We start from the raw sequence: 21,805 nt of genomic DNA on the forward strand, positions 1-21,805 counted from the left end.
CCTCGTAAAACTGACCATCCTACCGATCCTCGACTTCGGCAATGTCATTTACAAAATAGCCTCCAATACCCTACTCAATCAATTGGATGCAGTCTATCACACCACTGCGACCTGTACGCTCTCCTTGGCTGGCCCTCGCTTCATACTCGTCGCCAAACCCACTGGCTCCAGGTCATCTACAAGACCCTGCTAGGTAAAGTTCCCCCTTATCTCAGCTCGCTGGTCACCATAGCAGCACCCACCTGTAGCACACGCTCCAGCAGGTATATCTCTCTGGTCACCCCCAAAGCCTCTCCTTCCAGTTCTCTGCTGCCAATGACTGGAACTAACTACAAAAATCTCAAACTGGAAACACTTATCTCCCTCACTAGCTTTAAGCACCAGCTGTCAGAGCAGCTCACAGATCACTGCACCTGTACATAGCCCATCTATAATTTAGCCCGAACAACTACCTCTTCCCCTACTGTATTTTGCTCCTTTGCACCCCATTATTTCTATTTTGCACCATCTTCCACTGCAAATCTACCATTCCAGTGTTTTACTTGCTATATTGTATTTACTTTGCCACCATGGCCTTTTTTTGCCTTTACCTCCCTTATCTCACCTCATTTGCTCACTTTGTATATAGACTTATTTTTCTACTATATTATTGACTATGTTTTGTTTTACTCCATGTGTAACTCTGTGTTGTTGTATGTGTCAAACTGCTTGCTTTATCTTGGCCAGGTTGCAATTGTAAATGAGAACTTGTTCTCAACTTGCCTACCTGGTTAAATAAAGGTGAAATAAAAAAAAAAAAAAATTATATAGTTGTATTATATAGGTGTATTATATACAGTAGGTGTATTATATACAGTAGGTGTATTATATAGGTTTATGTACAGTAGGTGTATTATTATATAGGTGCATTATATACAGTAGGTGTATTATATAGGTGTATTATATACAGTAGGTGTATTATATAGGTGTATTATATACTCAGAATATGTCCAGTCATGATGCTGGATGTCTTTCTTCGATCGTTTACTCATTTTACTGTACAAAATACTTTGAGACCTTTGACTATATATGGTGCCACTATCTGTGGCGCTGCCTGTTTGCACGCACGCACGCACACACACACCAGTCCTGAGTATGGGAATACGGAGCCTGGCATTGTGCTGCCATCCGGGTTGATTTCGTCACACAAACTCCCCCATTGAGCGGATCAGACCTGGTTTAAGAGATTACTCCTGCTCCACCATTGCATCAGTGACATTTTGGAGGTGAAGGGGCTCACTACCAAATATCCTTCATCTGCTTTATACTGTAACACACATGCTTCGACCTGTAGCTCTCTCCTTTACTTCCTAAGTCATTCATTTCCCCACCCACTGACTCACTCACTAATTGCATTGTCCCTCGATGTTTCCCATGCTAAGAACCAAAGACCACAACTAATACCTAGATTTGTATTTAACTCTCTAGATTGCTGAATCACTCAATTCATTTAACTTCTTAGTTCAATCACCCTTTCACTTTTTCTAACCCTCGTTCTTATCATGGTTAAAATAGGGGACTATGTAACAAACTCTACATTATATAAACGCAACCCTATTCTACAGGCTTTGCATTGTGTCACCATAGAGCACGTGTGCAGCGTTTTGATCCTATAGAACATAAGAATGTTATATTCCTTATGGAAAAACCATGTCCATTTTTCACATGTGAAATCATGTGTTTTCGTAACACTTCACATGTCGAAGTTTTTCACATCGATTTCCACATGTGATCACTTAACCTTACACATGTGGATTCACATTTTCACATGAGATTTTACAGGTGATGCCCCCTCTATCATACACACAGTCCTTCTAACATAGCGTTTCCAAATGAACATATTTTACCCACTTTGACAAATATGACTACACTGTGTGTATATTTTATATAGTAATTATTATTACAACATGTCCTTATCTGGGATTTGAACTCACAACCTCTTGGGTCACTGCATTCCAATCTTCCTACTACACCACCATGTCTGTGTCAATAGCTACATTATATTACACTATATTCCTACACTTTGGACTTCAAAGCGAATAATTATTAGCTTTAGAAAACAATTATATTTATCATGGTGGGAGTAACATTAAAACAGATGAATTGAACACACCAACATTAGACAACTACACAGAAAACACTCAAATTGCTGAAATAATTAAATGAATCAATGATGAGGGTATAGCCAGAATAACTGATAACTAAAATAGCAGTAAAGATGGGTCACTCTTTTGCTAAATACTAAAAGAGTATATGTAATTAATATGATTGGGAACACTACAGACTTTATGGCGCAGCAGAAAGGTCAGTGTACTTCAAATCAAAAAGTTGTGAGTTAAAATATGACCCAACCTGGGATTTAAACTAAACGTGATCACATGTGAAGTTTCAAAAACACATATTTTCACGTTAAATGTTCCAAAAAAACATTTTCACATGTGAAATGTCACATGTAAAGTGTTCCAAAAACACGTTTTCAAATGTGAAATGTCATGTGAAGTGTTCCAAAAACACGTTTTCACATGATTTTCCATGTGAAATGCCACATTTTAAGTATAAAAAAAACATGGTTTTACAGTGATCATAGATGCATTTCCCACTAGTAATTACCAGTTGGAGGGTTGTTCAAGTGGATTGTTTTCCAGTTGTATGTGGTAAATTCCCACTTCCCACTTGGCTACAAATGCAGGATTCATTACAATCATTACTGCACTTTGAATGTAGTCGGGGGGCAATGCTAACAATTTAACAATGCTACAGAACTGACAGTATACAAGCTTAATGTTTATGAACAGAATACAACATGGCACATTAACTGGGATAACATTCCCTCTCATGGGAGACTAAAAAAGCCACGCCTCAAATAAGCCACTCCTGCAATCCTCTGATAGGCTGACGCTGCTACAGTAGTTTCCACTTTAAAAAAATGACAAATTCACAGAAACTTCTGTCAATAAGTTCAATTAAGGTTCTAGAAAATGCACAATATCCTCTTCACAGTGCAGCTCATTACTGACCCATTCTCTTGCAAGATTTGCAGAAACAGTGTCAAAGGAGTTGCTCAACTTGCATTGGCATAAACATCAAACATTTAAACTGCTCCAACACTTCCACTGATGGTTGGCACAAATACACATATGGTTAAAAACACCCCCAAATATGCTAATAAGCCCTAACCAGTACATTGCCCCAGCAATATTTTAAAGCACAGTGTTGATCGTACCTTATATTCTAAATATTAGATAGAAAACTCTTCTATACCTACAAGGTACTGAACTGTACCCTGTGAGTTTATATGTGTAGCTGTGAAGTGTACCTTTGACCTTTGAAAAACAGGTTTTGTCTATACATGAAGACACTTCCTTCTAGGCTTGCGACTTTAGCAAGTCCTCTCACTGCAAGTTCCCTTTCATTGTCAGTGATACACTATTGTCAACTCAAACTGGTTGAGAATGATTGATTTCTAATGCTCTACTATGAAGTCATTTAATTAAAAGAATTTATGAGAACTGAAAATATCCTGTTGCTTTATATTGGGATGGCAGGGTAGCCTAGTGGTTAGTGTTGGACTAGTAATTGAAAGGTTGCAAGATTGAATCCCCGAGCTGACAAGGTACAAATCTGTCGTTCTGCCCCTGAACAAGGAGGTTAACCCAGTGTTCCTAGGCCGTCATTGAAAATAAGAATTTGTTCTTAACTCAAATCAAATGTATTTATATAGCCCTTCGTACATCAGCTGATATCTCAAAGTGCTGTACAGAAACCCTGCCTAGTAAAATATCAGGGTTCCCCAACTAGCAGGCTGCGGGCCGAATATGGCCCTCGAGTGGTTTTATTTGGCCTCCCAAGTTTTCTGAGCCCCCCCCCAAAAAATAGATTTGTAATTTTTATTGTTGGACATAATAGTGCAATCAACTACCGCTCACCTTCTAAATGCCTTCCCTTTTTCAACTCTCCTAAAACCACCGCTTATGTAAAAGTGTATCCTCTCAATTACGTCTCATTTCACCTCACCCCCTACCTTCACCCACATGTCACTATAGTCCACCCTAACCCCTACCTTCACCCACATGTCACTATAGTCCACCCTAACCCCTACCTTCACCCACATGTCACTATAGTCCACCCTAACCCCTACCTTCACCCACATGTCACTATAGTCCACCCTAACCCCTACCTTCACCCACATGTCACTATAGTCCACCCTAACCCCTACCTTCACCCACATGTCACTATAGTCCACCCTAACCCCTACCTTCACCCACGTCACTATAGTCCACCCTAACCCCTACCTTCACCCACATGTCACTATAGTCCACCCTAACCCCTACCTTCACCCACATGTCACTATAGTCCACCCTAACCCCTACCTTCACCCACATGTCACTATAGTCCACCCTAACCCCTACCTTCACCCACATGTCACTATAGTCCACCCTAACCCCTACCTTCACCCACGTCACTATAGTCCACCCTAACCCCTACCTTCACCCACATGTCACTATAGTCCACCCTAACCCCTACCTTCACCCACATGTCACTATAGTCCACCCTAAACCCTACCTTCACCCACATGTCACTATAGTCCACCCTAACCCCTACCTCTACTATTGGCTCATCGTCATTGCCCTAACCCCTCCTTCACCTCTTCTATTGGCCCATTGTCATTGCCCTAACCCCTCCTTCACCTCTTCTATTGGCCAATCGTCATGGCCCTCCTTTCTTGTCCCCTCCTTCCACTTTATGCTGATTATCAGATAAATCTGATGGGCGTAATCCAGTGTGACGACACTAATCCCCAAGTTAACAATCATAGGGCCCCGCCGTCCTGCTCGACACACTGAGTCCTGTGACTTTCGGCAGCTCCCGGCCTCTTCCGTCCCCAGGTAAGGCTCAACCTCTTCCCCGATCAGGGAGCCTCCGATGTGGGGTACCCACTGTGATCCGTCTCCCTGACACCTAGGGGGTGGTGCATTCCAAACCCTGCTGGGGGTTTAGCAGTTCTGATGGACCCTGTGGAGTGTTGCCACCCAGTGGAGCCCAGATGAGGACGTTTTTTTGCTCAAAGGAAGAAGTGAAAATTGATATATATTGCATTAAATCTTGCTCTCATATTTTACAAGGCAGAACAATGCCTTGTCTGCAGGTTCGATTGTTGAAAGCTGACGGTTAAATCTGATAAACAGTAGAGCTTTGAATACTTTGTGGTTGATAGTGCATATCTCAACGTGGACCGGTGGGAATGGTTTTAGCTTCCTTGTTGTGCCTGATTGAGGACTTAGGAATCCACTGCCTGTAGCTCTGACTAACGATGCATCTGAGTCCAGTGCTTTCAGAGCTTTGGTAGCGGAGCCCTCTAGTTGGCTCAGTCACAAATCCAGGGAAGCTTTGGCTGCATGTGAAGCTCAGTCACAAATCCAGGGAAGCTTTGGCTGCATGTGAAGCTCAGTCACAAATCCAGGGAAGCTTTGGTTGCATGTGAAGCTCAGTCACAAATCCAGGGAAGCTTTGGTTGCATGTGAAGCTCAGTCACAAATCCAGGGAAGCTTTGGCTACATGTGAAGCTGAGTCACAAATCCAGGGAAGCTTTGGCTGCATGTGAAGCTCAGTCACAAATCCAGGGAAGCTTTGGCTGCATGTGAAGCTCAGTCACAAATCCAGGGAAGCTTTGGCTACATGTGAAGCTCAGTCACAAATCTAGGGAAGCTTTGGCTACATGTGAAGCTCAGTCACAAATCCAGGGAAGCTTTGGCTACATGTGAAGCTCAGTCACAAATCCAGGGAAGCTTTGGCTGCATGTGAAGCTCTGGATGATTTTAATGCTAGCTTTGTCTATCTGAATGTGCTAGATCAATTGCACACTTTGACTGTTTTTCAGACTTTTTTGGTCTGACACTGTTCATACAACAACTGTGCTACAGAGTCAGTGATATCATGATTGAGTCTGGTATTGTATTAGATACATCCTGCTATATAAAGAGTCTGGTGTTGTATTAGATACATCCTGCTATATAAAGAGTCTGGTGTTGTATTAGATACATCCTGCTATATAAAGAGTCTGGTATTATATTAGATACATCCTGCTATATAAAGAGTCTGGTGGTGTATTAGATACATCCTGCTATATAAAGAGTCTGGTGTTGTATTAGATACATCCTGCTATATAAAGAGTCTGGTGTTGTATTAGATACATCCTGCTATATAAAGAGTCTGGTGTTGTATTAGATACATCCTGCTATATAAAGAGTCTGGTATTATATTAGATACATCCTGCTATATAAAGAGTCTGGTGTTGTATTAGATACATCCTGCTATATAAAGAGTCTGGTATTATATTAGATACATCCTGCTATATAAAGAGTCTGGTGGTGTATTAGATACATCCTGCTATATAAAGAGTCTGGTGGTGTATTAGATAAAGCCTGCTATATAAAGAGTCTGGTATTATATTAGATACATCCTGCTATATAAAGAGTCTGGTGTTGTATTAGATACATCCTGCTATATAAAGAGTCTGGTATTATATTAGATACATCCTGCTATATAAAGAGTCTGGTGTTGTATTAGATACATCCTGCTATATAAAGAGTCTGGTGTTGTATTAGATACATCCTGCTATATAAAGAGTCTGGTATTATATTAGATACATCCTGCTATATAAAGAGTCTGGTGTTGTATTAGATACATCCTGCTATATAAAGAGTCTGGTATTATATTAGATACATCCTGCTATATAAAGAGTCTGGTGTTGTATTAGATACAGCCTGCTATATAAAGAGTCTGGTATTATATTAGATACATCCTGCTATATAAAGAGTCTGGTGTTGTATTAGATACATCCTGCTATATAAAGAGTCTGGTGTTGTATTAGATACATCCTGCTATATAAAGAGTCTGGTATTATATTAGATACATCCTGCTATATAAAGAGTCTGGTGGTGTATTAGATACATCCTGCTATATAAAGAGTCTGGTGTTGTATTAGATACATCCTGCTATATAAAGAGTCTGGTGTTGTATTAGATACATCCTGCTATATAAAGAGTCTGGTGTTGTATTAGATAAAGCCTGCTAGCTATATAAAGAATACACAGAATTGTAAACAATGTAGTAAAACAGATAATGGACTGTATGAATGTCATCACTGTTTCAAACAGGCCTGAGTCTCAAATTGCACCCAATTCACTATGTTGTGAGCTATTTATGACCAAGTCACATAAGGTTCTGGTCAAAAGTAGTGCACTATATAGGGAATAGGGTCCCATAAGGCTCTGGTCAAAAGTAGTGCACTATATAGGGAATAGGGTGCCATAAGGCTCTGGTCAAAAGTAGTGCACTATATAGGGAATAGGGTGCCATAAGGCTCTGGTCAAAAGTAGTGCACTGTATAGGGAATAGGGTGCCATTTGGGACACATAGAATTAGAAAACCTAGATACGTTTTGTTGGCAGCTGGATCAAAACATGTACCTCAGGGGAATAATCCTGAAATGGAGGTAACCTAAAAATAGGAGAATGAGATGAAAAAAAAGGTGTAGGAGCTGAAGTGTAACAAATGCTGAGGGGGTTGAGATGGAGCGTAAGCCTGGAGCACAATAAATTCATTGTTATATTTTTTCAAGTTTTCCTGGAATCTCCAACCGTGAATAATCAAATCCGTCTTATTTTCCAGTGACTACGTAGCGGCTCTAAACAACTGAAGAAATGGCTGTCGTGGTAAGTACATCTAAGCTCCTCTCTTGGTGTGCAACAGGCTTACATGCCCCACTGCAATAATTCAGACACATTCAGTGGTGTTTGTATTGCAGATGAATGTCAAAAGTATCAAGTCTGATGAATGTAGAGACATGTTGAGCTTAAGAGTCAGTTCTGACATGTTCTGTTCAGGTGGTTACTTTTCATCCATTGCAGAGCAGAAACAATCTACCATCAAGGTCCTTAGGAGGATGCAATCCACAATAGATACTCTTACTGCGTCATTATGTTCTTCCTTCGCGTTCCACATCATGGTTAGTCAAACAGCAGAAACAGAATGACACTCAATATGGCCGCCAGACAGTCCAGCCGTCAGGGAACGTTGACTTGAATGGGGATATCTGTTCTATAGATTGTGTTTCTAGGACTCCAACACCACATAACGTCCTATGCCATGGACAATGGCAGTTCCACATTTCTCAGGCACATTAGCACTGGATGCCGTCAATCGCTAGCATTAACCCCTAATCACAGATCTCAGTCACAGGTTTACCAGGCTTTGCTGCACTCATGTGAGGGAGATTAGCCAATGCTAACACTGAAGCCCATTGATACAGGCCTCCTTTTGGATTGAGTTTTTGGGCGTATGCCCTGGATTAAACTAGGTTTAAACCTCATTTTTGTAAGGTAGTCTTGTGAGCGAATGGTGATTTTGTTGGCAAGTCATGGTTGTCATTATCCACCCCCCTCTCTACCCAGAGTGGAACGTTCCGCATGGTGTCGGAGGAGGAGCAGGCTCTCAGGGCCAAGCTGGAGCGCCTCACGGTTAAGGACCACGGTCCCGTGTTCGGACCCTGCGCCAAGCTGCCTGACCACACAGTGCAGAAGGTCTGTGGTCACTCTCTCACACAAGCCTCACGCTGTAGATTCACTTAACATCTTAAGCCCTACCACAAACTCAAGTGCAACCACAAATCAAATCACATACAACTGTTGTAGACATTACCGTGAAATGCTTCCTTACGAGCCCTTCCCAACAATGCAGAGTTTAAAAATACAAATAAAATAATACAAATATAATATAAAATTAAGTACAAAAGTAGCAGTGCCAGGTACTTGAGGTAGATATGTACATGGAGGCAGGGTAAAGTGACTAGACATCAGGATAGATGATAATGAGGTAGATATGTACATGAAGGCAGGGTAAAGTGACTAGACATCAGGATAGATAATAATGAGGTAGATATGTACATGAAGGCAGGGTAAAGTGACTAGACATCAGGATAGATGATAATGAGGTAGATATGTACATGAAGGCAGGGTAAAGTGACTAGACATCAGGATAGATGATAATGAGGTAGATATGTACATGAAGGCAGGGTAAAGTGACTAGACATCAGGATAGATAATAATGAGGTAGATATGTACATGAAGGCAGGGTAAAGTGACTAGGCATCAGGATAGATAATAATAAGGTATTAGAGGTAGATATGTACATGAAGGCAGGGTAAAGTGACTAGGCATCAGGATAGATAATAATAAGGTATTAGAGGTAGATATGTACATGGAGGCAGGGTAAAGTGACTAGACATCAGGATAGATAATAATGAGGTAGATATGTACATGAAGGCAGGGTAAAGTGACTAGACATCAGGATAGATAATAATAAGGTATTTGAGGTAGATATGTACATGAAGGCAGGGTAAAGTGACTAGGCATCAGGATAGATAATAATAAGGTATTAGAGGTAGATATGTACATGGAGGCAGGGTAAAGTGACTAGACATCAGGATAGATAATAATGAGGTAGATATGTACATGAAGGCAGGGTAAAGTGACTAGGCATCAGAATAGATAATAATAAGGTATTTGAGGTAGATATGTACATGAAGGCAGGGTAAAGTGACTAGGCATCAGAATAGATAATAATAAGGTATTTGAGGTAGATATGTACATGAAGGCAGGGTAAAGTGACTAGGCATCAGGATAGATAATAATAAGGTATTTGAGGTAGATATGTACATGAAGGCAGGGTAAAGTGACTAGGCATCAGGATAGATAACAATGAGGTATATATGTACATGGAGGCAGGGTAAAGTGACTAGACATCCGGATAGATAATAATAAGAGTAAAATATAAACAACAATATAAACAAAATATAAGCAGTAAATGATGAGAGTAAAAGTGTGTGTGTGAGTGTGTATAATAATGTGTATGTATGTGTGTTTGTGTTGTGTCGGTGTGTGTTATGTGTGTGCGTATGTAGAGTATGTGAATGTGTGTGGGTTTTGTGTGGGAGTGTCAATGTAGTGTGTGTGAGTGTGTATATGGTTTGTATACAGTGCATTTGGAAAGTATTCAGACCCCTTGACTTTTTCCACATTTTGTTGCGTTACAGCCTTATTCTAAAATTGATTCAATCTTTTCTACACACATTCCTGCGTTGTCATGGCTGTGTGCTTAGGTTTGTTGTCCTGTTGGAAGGTGAACCTTCGCCCCAGTCTGAGGTCCTGAGCACTCTGGAGCAGGTTTTCATCAAGGATCTCTCCGCATTTTACTCTGTTCATCTTTCCCTCGTTCCTGACTAGTCTCCCAGTCCCTGGCGCTGAAAAACATCCCCGGAGCATGATGCTGCCACCACCATGCTTCACCGTAGGGATGGTGCCAGGTTTCCTCCAGACGTGACGCTTGGCATTCAGGCCAAACGGTTTAATCTTGGTTTCATCAGACCAGAGAATCTTGTTTCTCATGGTCTGAGAGTCCTTTAGGTGCCTATTGGCAAACTCTAAGCGGGCTGTCATGAGCCTTTTACTGAGGAGTGGCTTCCGTGTAGCCACTGTACCATAAGATTTGATTGGTAGAGTGCTGCAGAGATGGTTGTCCTTCTGGAAGTTTATCCTATATCCACAGAGGAACTCTGGAGCTCTGTCAGAGTGACCATCGGGTTCTTGGTCACCTCACTGACCAAGGCCCTTCTCCCCCGATTGCTCAGTTTGGCCGGGCGGCCAACTCTAGGAAGATTCTTGGTGGTTCCAAACTTCTTCCATTTAAGAATGTTTATTATTTTTATTTTTTATTTCACCTTTATTTAACCAGGTAGGCAAGTTGAGAACAAGTTCTCATTTACAATTGCGACCTGGCCAAGAATGATGAGGCCACTGTGTTCTTGGGGACCTTCAATGCTGCAGAAATGTTTTGTTAACCTTCCCCAGATCTGTGCCTCGACACAATCCTGTCTCTGAGCTCTATGGACAATTCTTTTGACCTCATGGCTTGGTTTTTGCTCTGACATGCACTGTCAACTGTGAGACCTTATATAGAGAGGTGTTTGCCTTTCCAAATCATGTCCAATCAATTGAATTTACCACAGGTGGACTCCAATCAAGTTGTAGAAACAGCTCAAGGATGATCAATGGATGATGCACACACCTAAGCTCATTTTCGAGTTCATAGCAAAGGGTCTGAATACTTGTGTAAATAAGGTATTTCAGTTTTTTTTAATATTTAATACATTTGCAAAAATGTCTAAAAACCTGTTTTCGCTTTGACATTGTGGGGTATTGTGTGTAGATTTCTGAGGAAATAGTTTTATTTAATCAATTTGTGAATAAGGCAGAAACGTAACAAAATGTGGAAAATGTCAAGGGGTCTGAATACTTTTCGAATGCACTATATATAGTCCAGTGAGTGTGCATAGGCTCAGTGCAGATAGTACCATTGATTGACTAGTTAGCAGTCTGGCTATTTAGCAGTCTTATTGCTTGGTGGCTGGAGTCTTTCGCAATTTTTCGTGCCTTACTCTGACAACGTCTGATATAGAGGTATTGGATGGCTGGGACCTCGGCCCAGTGATGTACTGGGCTGTCCGCACCACCCTCTGTAGCACATTGCGGTCAAGGGAGATGTATTTGCCATACCAAGCGGTGATGCATCCAGTCACAATGCTCTCGATGGTGCAGCTGTAGAACTTTTTGAGGATCCGAGGGCCCATGGCAAATCTTTTCAGCCTTCTGAGGGAGAAGAGGCACTGTCGTGCCCTCTTCACGACTGTGCAGGTGTGTGTGGACCATGTTAGGTCCTTAGTGATGTGGACACCAAGGAACTTAAAACTCTTGACTCGCGCCACAACAGCCCTGTTGATGTGTATGGGGGCATGCTCTGACCTCTTTCTCCTATAATCCAAGATCAGCTCCTTTGTCATACTGACCAAGGAGAGGTTGTTGTCCTGGCACCACACTGCTAAGACTCTGACCTCCTCCCTGTAGACTGACTCATCGCCGTCGGTCATCAGGCCAAACACCGTCGTGTCGTAATGTTCAGCTGGAGTACAGACAATCTGTACAAACTCGCCCTCTCTGGTCTCCAAAACAACAACACTTAATTGTGATTGAATTTTTCCCAACATTTCTTTGCAAAGGGCATTGACAAGAACAGTCATGACAGCGTACTGACAAGAACAGTCATGACAGCGTACTGACAAGAACAGTCATGACAGCATGCTGACAAGAACAGTCATGACAGCGTGCGGACAAGAACAGTCATGACAGCGTACTGACAAGAACAGTCATGACAGCGTACTGACAAGAACAGTCATGACAGCATGCTGACAAGAACAGTCATGACAGCATACTGACAAGAACAGTCATGACAGCATACTGACAAGAACAGTCATGACAGCATGCTGACAAGAACAGTCATGACAGCGTACTGACAAGAACAGTCATGACAGCATACTGACAAGAACAGTCATGACAGCATGCTGACAAGAACAGTCATGACAGCGTACTGACAAGAACAGTCATGACAGCATACTGACAAGAACAGTCATGACAGCATGCTGACAAGAACAGTCATGACTGCGTACTGACAAGAACAGTCATGACAGCGTACTGACAAGAACAGTCATGACAGCGTAATGACAAGAACAGTCATGACAGCGTGCTGACAAGAACAGTCATGACAGCATGCTGACAAGAACAGTCATGACAGCATGCTGACAAGAACAGTCATGACAGCGTACTGACAAGAACAGTCATGACAGCGTACTGACAAGAACAGTCATGACAGCGTACTGACAAGAACAGTCATGACAGCGTATTGACAAGAACAGTCATGACAGCATAATGACAAGAACAGTCATGACAACGTACTGACAAGAACAGTCATGACAGCGTACTGACAAGAACAGTCATGACAGCATAATGACAAGAACAGTCATGACAGCGTACTGACAAGAACAGTCATGACAGCGTACTGACAAGAACAGTCATGACAGCGTACTGACAAGAACAGTCATGACAGCATGCTGACAAGAACAGTCATGACAGCATAATGACAAGAACAGTTATGACAGCATACTGACAAGAACAGTCATGACAGCATGCTGACAAGAACAGTCATGACAGCGTACTGACAAGAACAGTCATGACAGCATACTGACAAGAACAGTCATGACAGCATGCTGACAAGAACAGTCATGACAGCGTACTGACAAGAACAGTCATGACAGCATACTGACAAGAACAGTCATGACAGCGTGCTGACAAGAACAGTCATGACAGCGTACTGACAAGAACAGTCATGACAGCGTACTGACAAGAACAGTCATGACAGCGTACTGACAAGAACAGTCATGACAGCGTGCTGACAAGAACAGTCATGACAGCGTGCTGACAAGAACAGTCATGACAGCGTACTGACAAGAACAGTCATGACAGCGTACTGACAAGAACAGTCATGACAGCGTACTGACAAGAACAGTGATGACAGCATGCTGACAAGAACAGTCATGACAGCGTACTGACAAGAACAGTCATGACAGCGTACTGACAAGAACAGTCATGACAGCGTACTGACAAGAACAGTCATGACAGCGTACTGACAAGAACAGTCATGACAGCGTACTGACAAGAACAGTCATGACAGCATGCTGACAAGAACAGTCATGACAGCATACTGACAAGAACAGTCATGACAGCATACTGACAAGAACAGTCATGACAGCATACTGACAAGAACATTCATGACAGCGTGCTGACAAGAACAGTCATGACAGCGTATTGACAAGAACAGTCATGACAGCATAATGACAAGAACAGTCATGACAGCGTACTGACAAGAACAGTCATGACAGCATGCTGACAAGAACAGTCATGACAGCATACTGACAAGAACAGTCATGACAGCATACTGACAAGAACAGTCATGACAGCATACTGACAAGAACATTCATGACAGCGTGCTGACAAGAACAGTCATGACAGCGTATTGACAAGAACAGTCATGACAGCATAATGACAAGAACAGTCATGACAGCGTACTGACAAGAACAGGCATGACAGCGTACTGACAAGAACAGTCATGACAGCATGCTGACAAGAACAGTCATGACAGCGTACTGACAAGAACAGTCATGACAGCGTACTGACAAGAACAGTCATGACAGCGTACTGACAAAAACAGTCATGACAGCGTACTGACAAGAACAGTCATGACAGCGTACTGACAAGAACAGTCATGACAGCGTACTGACAAGAACAGTCATGACAGCGTGCTGACAAGAACAGTCATGACAGCGTGCTGACAAGAACAGTCATGACAGAATACTGACAAGAACAGTCATGACAGCGTACTGACAAGAACAGTCATGACAGCGTATTGACAAGAACAGTCATGACAGCATAATGACAAGAACAGTCATGACAGCGTACTGACAAGAACAGTCATGACAGCGTATTGACAAGAACAGTCATGACAGCATAATGACAAGAACAGTCATGACAGCGTACTGACAAGAACAGTCATGACAGCGTACTGACAAGAACAGTCATGACAGCGTACTGACAAGAACAGTCATGACAGCGTACTGACAAGAACAGTCATGACAGCGTACTGACAAGAACAGTCATGACAGCATAATGACAAGAACAGTCATGACAGCATAATGACAAGAACAGTCATGACAGCATAATGACAAGAACAGTCATGACAGCATAATGACAAGAACAGTCATGACAGTATAATGACAAGAACAGTCATGACAGCTTACTGACAAGAACAGTCATGACAGCGTATTGACAAGAACAGTCATGACAGCGTACTGACAAGAACAGTCATGACAGCGTACTGACAAGAACAGTCATGACAGCGTGCTGACAAGAACAGTCATGACAGCATACTGACAAGAACAGTCATGACAGCATGCTGACAAGAACAGTCATGACAGCATGCTGACAAGAACAGTCATGACAGCATAATGACAAGAACAGTCATGACAGCATAATGACAAGAACAGTCATGACAGCATAATGACAAGAACATTCATGACAGCATCCTGACAAGAACAGTCATGACAGCATAATGACAAGAACAGTCATGACAGCATAATGACAAGAACAGTCATGACAGCGTGCTGACAAGAACAGTCATGACAGCATAATGACAAGAACAGTCATGACAGCGTACTGACAAGAACAGTCATGACAGCGTACTGACAAGAACAGTCATGACAGCATGCTCACAAGAACAGTCATGACAGCATAATGACAAGAACAGTCATGACAGCATACTGACAAGAACTGTCATGACAGCATAATGACAAGAACAGTCATGACAGCATACTGACAAGAACAGTCATGACAGCATAAAGACAAGAACAGTCATGACAGCATAATGACAAGAACAGTCATGACAGCGTGCTGACAAGAACAGTCATGACAGCATAATGACAAGAACAGTCATGACAGCGTGCTGACAAGAACAGTCATGACAGCATAATGACAAGAACAGTCATGACAGCGTGCTGACAAGAACAGTCATGACAGCGTACTGACAAGAACAGTCATGACAGCGTACTGACAAGAACAGTCATGACAGCATAATGACAAGAACAGTCATGACAGCATGCTGACAAGAACAGTCATGACAGCATGCTGACAAGAACAGTCATGACAGCATGCTGACAAGAACAGTCATGACAGCATAATGACAAGAACAGTCATGACAGCATACTGACAAGAACAGTCATGACAGCATAATGACAAGAACAGTCATGACAGCATACTGACAAGAACAGTCATGACAGCATAATGACAAGAACAGTCATGACAGCATAATGACAAGAACAGTCATGACAGCGTGCTGACAAGAACAGTCATGACAGCGTACTGACAAGAACAGTCATGACAGCATAATGACAAGAACAGTCATGACAGCATAATGACAAGAACAGTCATGACAGCATAATGACAAGAACAGTCATGACAGCATAATGACAAGAACAGTCATGACAGCATAATGACAAGAACAGTCATGACAGCATCCTGACAAGTACAGTCATGACAGCATAATGACAAGAACAGTCATGACAGCATAATGACAAGAACAGTCATGACAGCATGCTGACAAGAACAGTCATGACAGCATAATGACAAGAACAGTCATGACAGCGTACTGACAAGAACAGTCATGACAGCGTACTGACAAGAACAGTCATGACAGCATGCTGACAAGAACAGTCATGACAGCATGCTGACAAGAACAGTCATGACAGCATGCTGACAAGAACAGTCATGACAGCATAATGACAAGAACAGTCATGACAGCATAATGACAAGAACAGTCATGACAGCATAATGACAAGAACAGTCATGACAGCATAATGACAAGAACAGTCATGACAGCATACTGACAAGAACAGTCATGACAGCATACTGACAAGAACAGTCATGACAGCATAATGACAAGAACAGTCATGACAGCATACTGACAAGAACAGTCATGACAGCATAATGACAAGAACAGTCATGACAGCATAATGACAAGAACAGTCATGACAGCATGCTGACAAGAACAGTCATGACAGCATAATGACAAGAACAGTCATGACAGCATAATGACAAGAACAGTCATGACAGCATAATGACAAGAACAGTCATGACAGCATAATGACAAGAACAGTCATGACAGCATAATGACAAGAACAGTCATGACAGCATAATGTGTAGATGCCACATGAACATGTAACACTATCCTCTGCACACAGTACAATGAATGTAGACCTCATCCGGTTCTGGGGTTGTAGACCTCATCCGGTTCTGGGGTTGTAGACCTCATCCGGTTCTGGGGTTGTAGACCTCATCCGGTTCTGGGGTTGTAGACCTCATCCGGTTCTGGGATTGTAGACCTCATCCGGTTCTGAGGTTGTAGACCTCATCCGGTTCTGAGGTTGTAGACCTCATCCGGTTCTGAGGTTGTAGACCTCATCCGGTTCTGGGGTTGTAGACCTCATCCGGTTCTGAGGTTGACTGACTGATGCGTTGTTGGTTCCCTACAGGCCAAGGATGAGCTGAATGAAACAGACGAGAAGCGGGCGTTGGCGGTCAAGGAGCTGAGGGGAATAATCAAGGAGACGGCAGATGCTGGGGACGACCTGGCCAAGGGGGTGCTGGAAACCTTCGGAGAGAAGCCTGACGGCATGCTGGTCCGCTTCATCCGCGCCAGGAAATACGACGTGCCCCGAGCATTTGACCTCATGAAGGGTGGGTCCCTACAGAAAACTGTGCTGTATGTCAGTGCAGCTCAGTGGTGAAGTTTTCTGTCTATTTCATTAAAGCTGAGGTGATGTGTTAAAATTGCTTTATCTTTCAATGACAGGCCGCTATAACCTGGCCCCAAATATGTTGCTGTATAGTCTAGAACTGTTGGAGTAGGCAAGGGAGCACAAAAATATTTGGGACCAGGCTAAGTCAGCTATGCACATGATCATTTTAAACATTGCCATTGGAAGGAAATGTACAGTTTGATTAAACCCAACCAAGCAACATATGCATGTGTTGAACTTCCTGTCTCTTTAACTCCTCCTGACTTGGCCAGAGTCTATCTGATGTTGATGACCCTGTGTCCGTGTTCAGGTTACGTGCGCTTCAGGAGAGACTACCCTGAGCTGTTCGAGAACCTGACCCCCGAGGCTGTCCGCAGCACCATCGAGGCCGGCTACCCAGGCATCCTGTCCAGCAGAGACAAGTACGGCCGCATCGTGCTACTCTTCAACATCGAGAACTGGGACTACGAAGAGATCACCTTCGACGAGGTGTCTAGCAGGGACCTGGGTCCCCACAATGCACCCATTTGAGATACATTGGTTTTAGTGCCCCACAAGGCACTAAAACATGGCAGGAGCAATGTTTTCATAGACATTCAACAATGGGAGTTATTGATAATTGTAATCAGGTGGACAAGCCCTTGATAATAATAACTTGAATTAAATCAAGATATCTGTGGTTATCAAAGGGCCTCGTTCACGTTCAGTAAAGTGAGGGGAACATGCTAAAAATATTTTTTTAAACTCTAAATGCATTTGTGTAGATAAGTTGAAAGGGTGCTTGGAACCAAAAATAGATCACAAAAAACTGTAAAATAAAAAAAAAGGCCAGCAATCACTTGATTATGATTTTCAATAATAGAAGCTTTGTTCTAATTGTCTTTCTGGCCTGAAACGTATGCCCCAGTGTGTGGTCTATTAATAAGTCATGTTGCTATGAAAGACAATTAAAACAAAGCTTCTAGTATTGAAAATCATAATCAAGAGAGTGGTTTCGTTTTTTTAAATTCTTCTGAAATGTTGACAACTGTGTATGTGTGTGTGTGTGTGTGTGTGTGTGACTATTTGTGTGTGTGACTATGTGTGTGTGTTGTGTGTGTGTGTGTAACTGTGTGTGTAACTGTGTAACGTGTGTGTGTGTGTGTGTGTGTGTGTGTGTGTGTGTGTGTGTGTGTGTGTGTGTGTGTAACTGTGTGTGTGTGTGTGTGTGTGTGTGTTCACCAGATCCTCCGTGCCTACTGTGTAATCCTGGAGAAGTTGCTAGAGAACGAGGAGACTCAGATCAATGGTTTCTGCATCATTGAGAACTTCAAGGGCTTCACCATGCAGCAGGCCTCCGGCATCAAACCCACTGAGCTCAAGAAGATGGTGGACATGTTGCAGGTCACTTTCACAAACACATTCCGAGGGAATACTGAACAGAACATTACCTTATTAGGATACAAAATAATGGATTTTTTTATCCATTTAATCATTTTTAAACCAATGGATTGTCTTCCCAATGATGGCCTGAATTCTATTTGTATGGGCCTGAAAACTTTACCTGCGCCATTGGTGGTAGAGGTGGGATCTGATTCTACTCACGCAGCACATTCATTTACATGCTTACCATTTTCCCTTCAGACATTCATTTACTCTCTGGTAAAAGTGGTTGTTGCTGTTTTTAGAAACATCAGACAATCTGTTCGACCTACATGTGCTGAACTCTTTACGGCAAAGCTCAACAGTTCAACTTTCCCTTTCCGTTACTCGCGCAATGAGGATGCTTATGGGCATAGTGGTGATGAGATCTGTAACTAACTGACCCTCTGTTCCACTTGTGTGTTTCAGGACTCCTTCCCTGCCCGTTTCAAAGCGGTCCATTTCATCCACCAGCCCTGGTACTTCACCACCACCTACAACGTGGTCAAGCCACTCATGAAGGGCAAGCTGCTGGAGAGAGTGAGTGAAACAGGCCCTGAGAGAGAACATGAAAGAATGAATTAATCCTTTTTAGAGAGAGCGACGAAGGTGGTGATAAAAGAATGGGGAAAACATGGGATTTGATGGGGGAAATGTCTTATATCTCATGAGTAACACGATAAAACTATATGAATCAACAACAAATAATGAAGGTGAATGGGTTCCTAATCAATCGGAAAATACACATTTTTGTTTTTATTGTGTCTTTATTTAACTAGGCAAGTCAGTTAAGAACAAATTCTTATTTATATTGACAGCCTATGAACAGTGGGATAACTGCCTTGTTCAGGGGCAGAACGACAGATTTTTACCTTGTCAGCTCGGGGATTTGATCTAGCAACCTTTCGGTTACTGGCTCAACGTTCTAACCACTAGGTTACCTGCCTTATGTAACTAAATAACAAGGTGAATGGGTTCTTAATCAACCGGTAATATACAGGTAACGCTAAATACATGAATACAAATAACAAATCCATATTTGGTGAGAACATTTTAGTTCAGAGGTCCAACATTCTGTCTGCCAATCAGGTGTTTGTCCACGGAGACGAGCTGGACAACTACTACAAGGAGTTTGACGCCGACATCCTGCCTTCCGAGTTCAACGGCAAGAACTCCAAGTACGACGGCAAAGCCATAGCAGCCAAGCTGTTCGACTGAACACCCCCTCCTTCTCATTCGCCACTCCTCCAAGCAGACTGGGACCCCCACACAAACACAGACAGAAAATATGAAAAACATAAGAGTGTGGCTTTATTAGAAAATAATGTAAAAGATGGGTGTGGTATTGTACTGTTGTTGTTTTCCAAGAGTTATTAAGTATTAAACACCCAACAAAGCACTCCCAACAGAGGACTATATAGCCTTGGCTCAGGCCTTACCTGAGTTACTTAACAGCTCTAACCATGGAGCTTTTCTCTGTGTAACCCATCTCTGCAACCTGGACTCAGGGGTAGAGGTAACAAATAGTAAATGTAAAAACGGGACACTCCAATTCGTATGGTATGGTATGTATTCATTTGTGGATGTCCATCATACATTTCGTACAACGAATTACAGTTTGTATGATATGTTACGAATTTTCTAAACATGATATCTTTCTAATTCCAATTTGTTGTGGCTATCGTTAGCTAGGTGGCGAACACTAACGTTGGCTAACATTAGCTAGGCTAGGGGTTAAGGTTAGGGTTAGGAGTTAGGTTAAAGGGTTAAGGTTAGGGTTAGGGGAAGGGTTAGCTAATATGCTGAGTAGTTGCAAAGTAGCTAAAAAGGGGTAAGTAGCTGCAAACATGCTAATTAGCTAAAATGCTAAAGTTGTCCGTGATGAGATTGGAACACACAACCTTTGGGTTGCTAGACGTTCACGTCATACGCCACCCATCCACTCTGACCAATCACCCTACGATAACCTTCTGTCTTATGTAACCATATCAAACTTAACATATCATACAAATCTGAGTGTCTCGGATTTACATTTACATCTAATCTATGAGACCAGGCTGATCTTTGACACATACAGCTAGCACTAGTTAAACCTGACAGGACCCAGTTCTCTATCCACCTCCCTTTTCTCCTCAGGGCGATACAAGGCCATGAATCAAACAAGTGCCTGTCTCTATTTGTTTGTTTTTGACCGTGCTTAGAGATGAATATCAGCAGTTTTATCCTCTGTGGATCAATGCAGAGGCATGAGCATGTCACCACAATGTGGACAATAAACTGTATGGAAAGAACGATGAAGGATGACCATTTCTGTTCACCTTGGTTTGCAGGATATTTGCACACAAACACAGGTTAGCAAGGAATACACAATAAAGGCCCCCTCACCCACCCATAACTGTATTGTGTTGTGCTCACCCTAATTTAACCCTAAAAAAAAACACACGTGATGACTTTGTACATCATGCCAAGTTGGGATTCTACACTCTAACGACATCATTGTACATCTATAAGGGTTGTAAACAAAACAAAGGAAAAGTCAAACAAAGGAAGAATTACATAGGGAACGATGAGAGGGCGGGGCTAGTAATGTTGTGACCTTAGTTCTCTCATCAAGGCTCTCAGGCCCGCAACTCTTCCCTCACCAACCCAATAAACACATAGGTACATGTGGTCCATTTTCTACCATCGAATAGAATACAGACAAGCAAAATATTTTTATTTTTATTTATTTAACCTTTATTTAACTAGGCGTGCCAGTTAAGAACAAATTCTTATTTACAATGACGGCCTACCCCGGCCAAACCCTAACCCGGACGACGCTGGGCCAATTGTGCGCCGCCCTATGGGACTCCCAATCACGGCCGGTTGTGATACAGCCTGGAATCGAACCAGGGTCTGTAGTGACAATATAAAAAGAAGACAGAGACCGGAATTCAATCAAAGGCGCATTGTCGTAAAACGCACTGCACTGGTCAACAGTACGCCTTTTAAAATGCAATTCCCTGACACGTGCGGAGATCACATTCACGTTAAACGCTGCGGATGTCTGCTCAAGAGCAAAATACCTTT

At 42.4% G+C, this 21,805-nt stretch overlaps 1 protein-coding gene across 1 annotated transcript; it reads left to right on the forward strand.

The window, feature by feature from the left end:
* Positions 1-4,828: 4,828 nt before the first annotated feature.
* On the forward strand, positions 4,829-20,092 carry LOC106584650 (retinaldehyde-binding protein 1). The gene is made up of 8 exons (XM_014170145.3): positions 4,829-4,925; positions 7,711-7,754; positions 8,493-8,621; positions 17,069-17,273; positions 17,646-17,824; positions 18,560-18,718; positions 19,166-19,276; positions 19,826-20,092. Exons 2-8 carry the CDS (start codon positions 7,743-7,745, stop codon positions 19,952-19,954), a joined length of 924 nt encoding a protein of 307 aa, XP_014025620.1. The 5' UTR covers positions 4,829-4,925; positions 7,711-7,742; the 3' UTR covers positions 19,955-20,092.
* Positions 20,093-21,805: the final 1,713 nt, after the last annotated feature.

The sequence above is a fragment of the Salmo salar genome, chromosome 23, assembly GCF_965601325.2.
Source record: "Salmo salar chromosome 23, fSalSal1, whole genome shotgun sequence".
Taxonomy (NCBI): Eukaryota; Metazoa; Chordata; class Actinopteri; order Salmoniformes; family Salmonidae; genus Salmo; species Salmo salar.

Excerpts from the sequence above, each read along its gene's own strand:
- LOC106584650 (XM_014170145.3), top strand. Across the intron at positions 8,622-17,068 it reads CTGACCACACAGTGCAGAAG|GCCAAGGATGAGCTGAATGA; the intron begins GTCTGTGGTCAC and ends GGTTCCCTACAG. Across the intron at positions 17,274-17,645 it reads AGCATTTGACCTCATGAAGG|GTTACGTGCGCTTCAGGAGA; the intron begins GTGGGTCCCTAC and ends GTCCGTGTTCAG.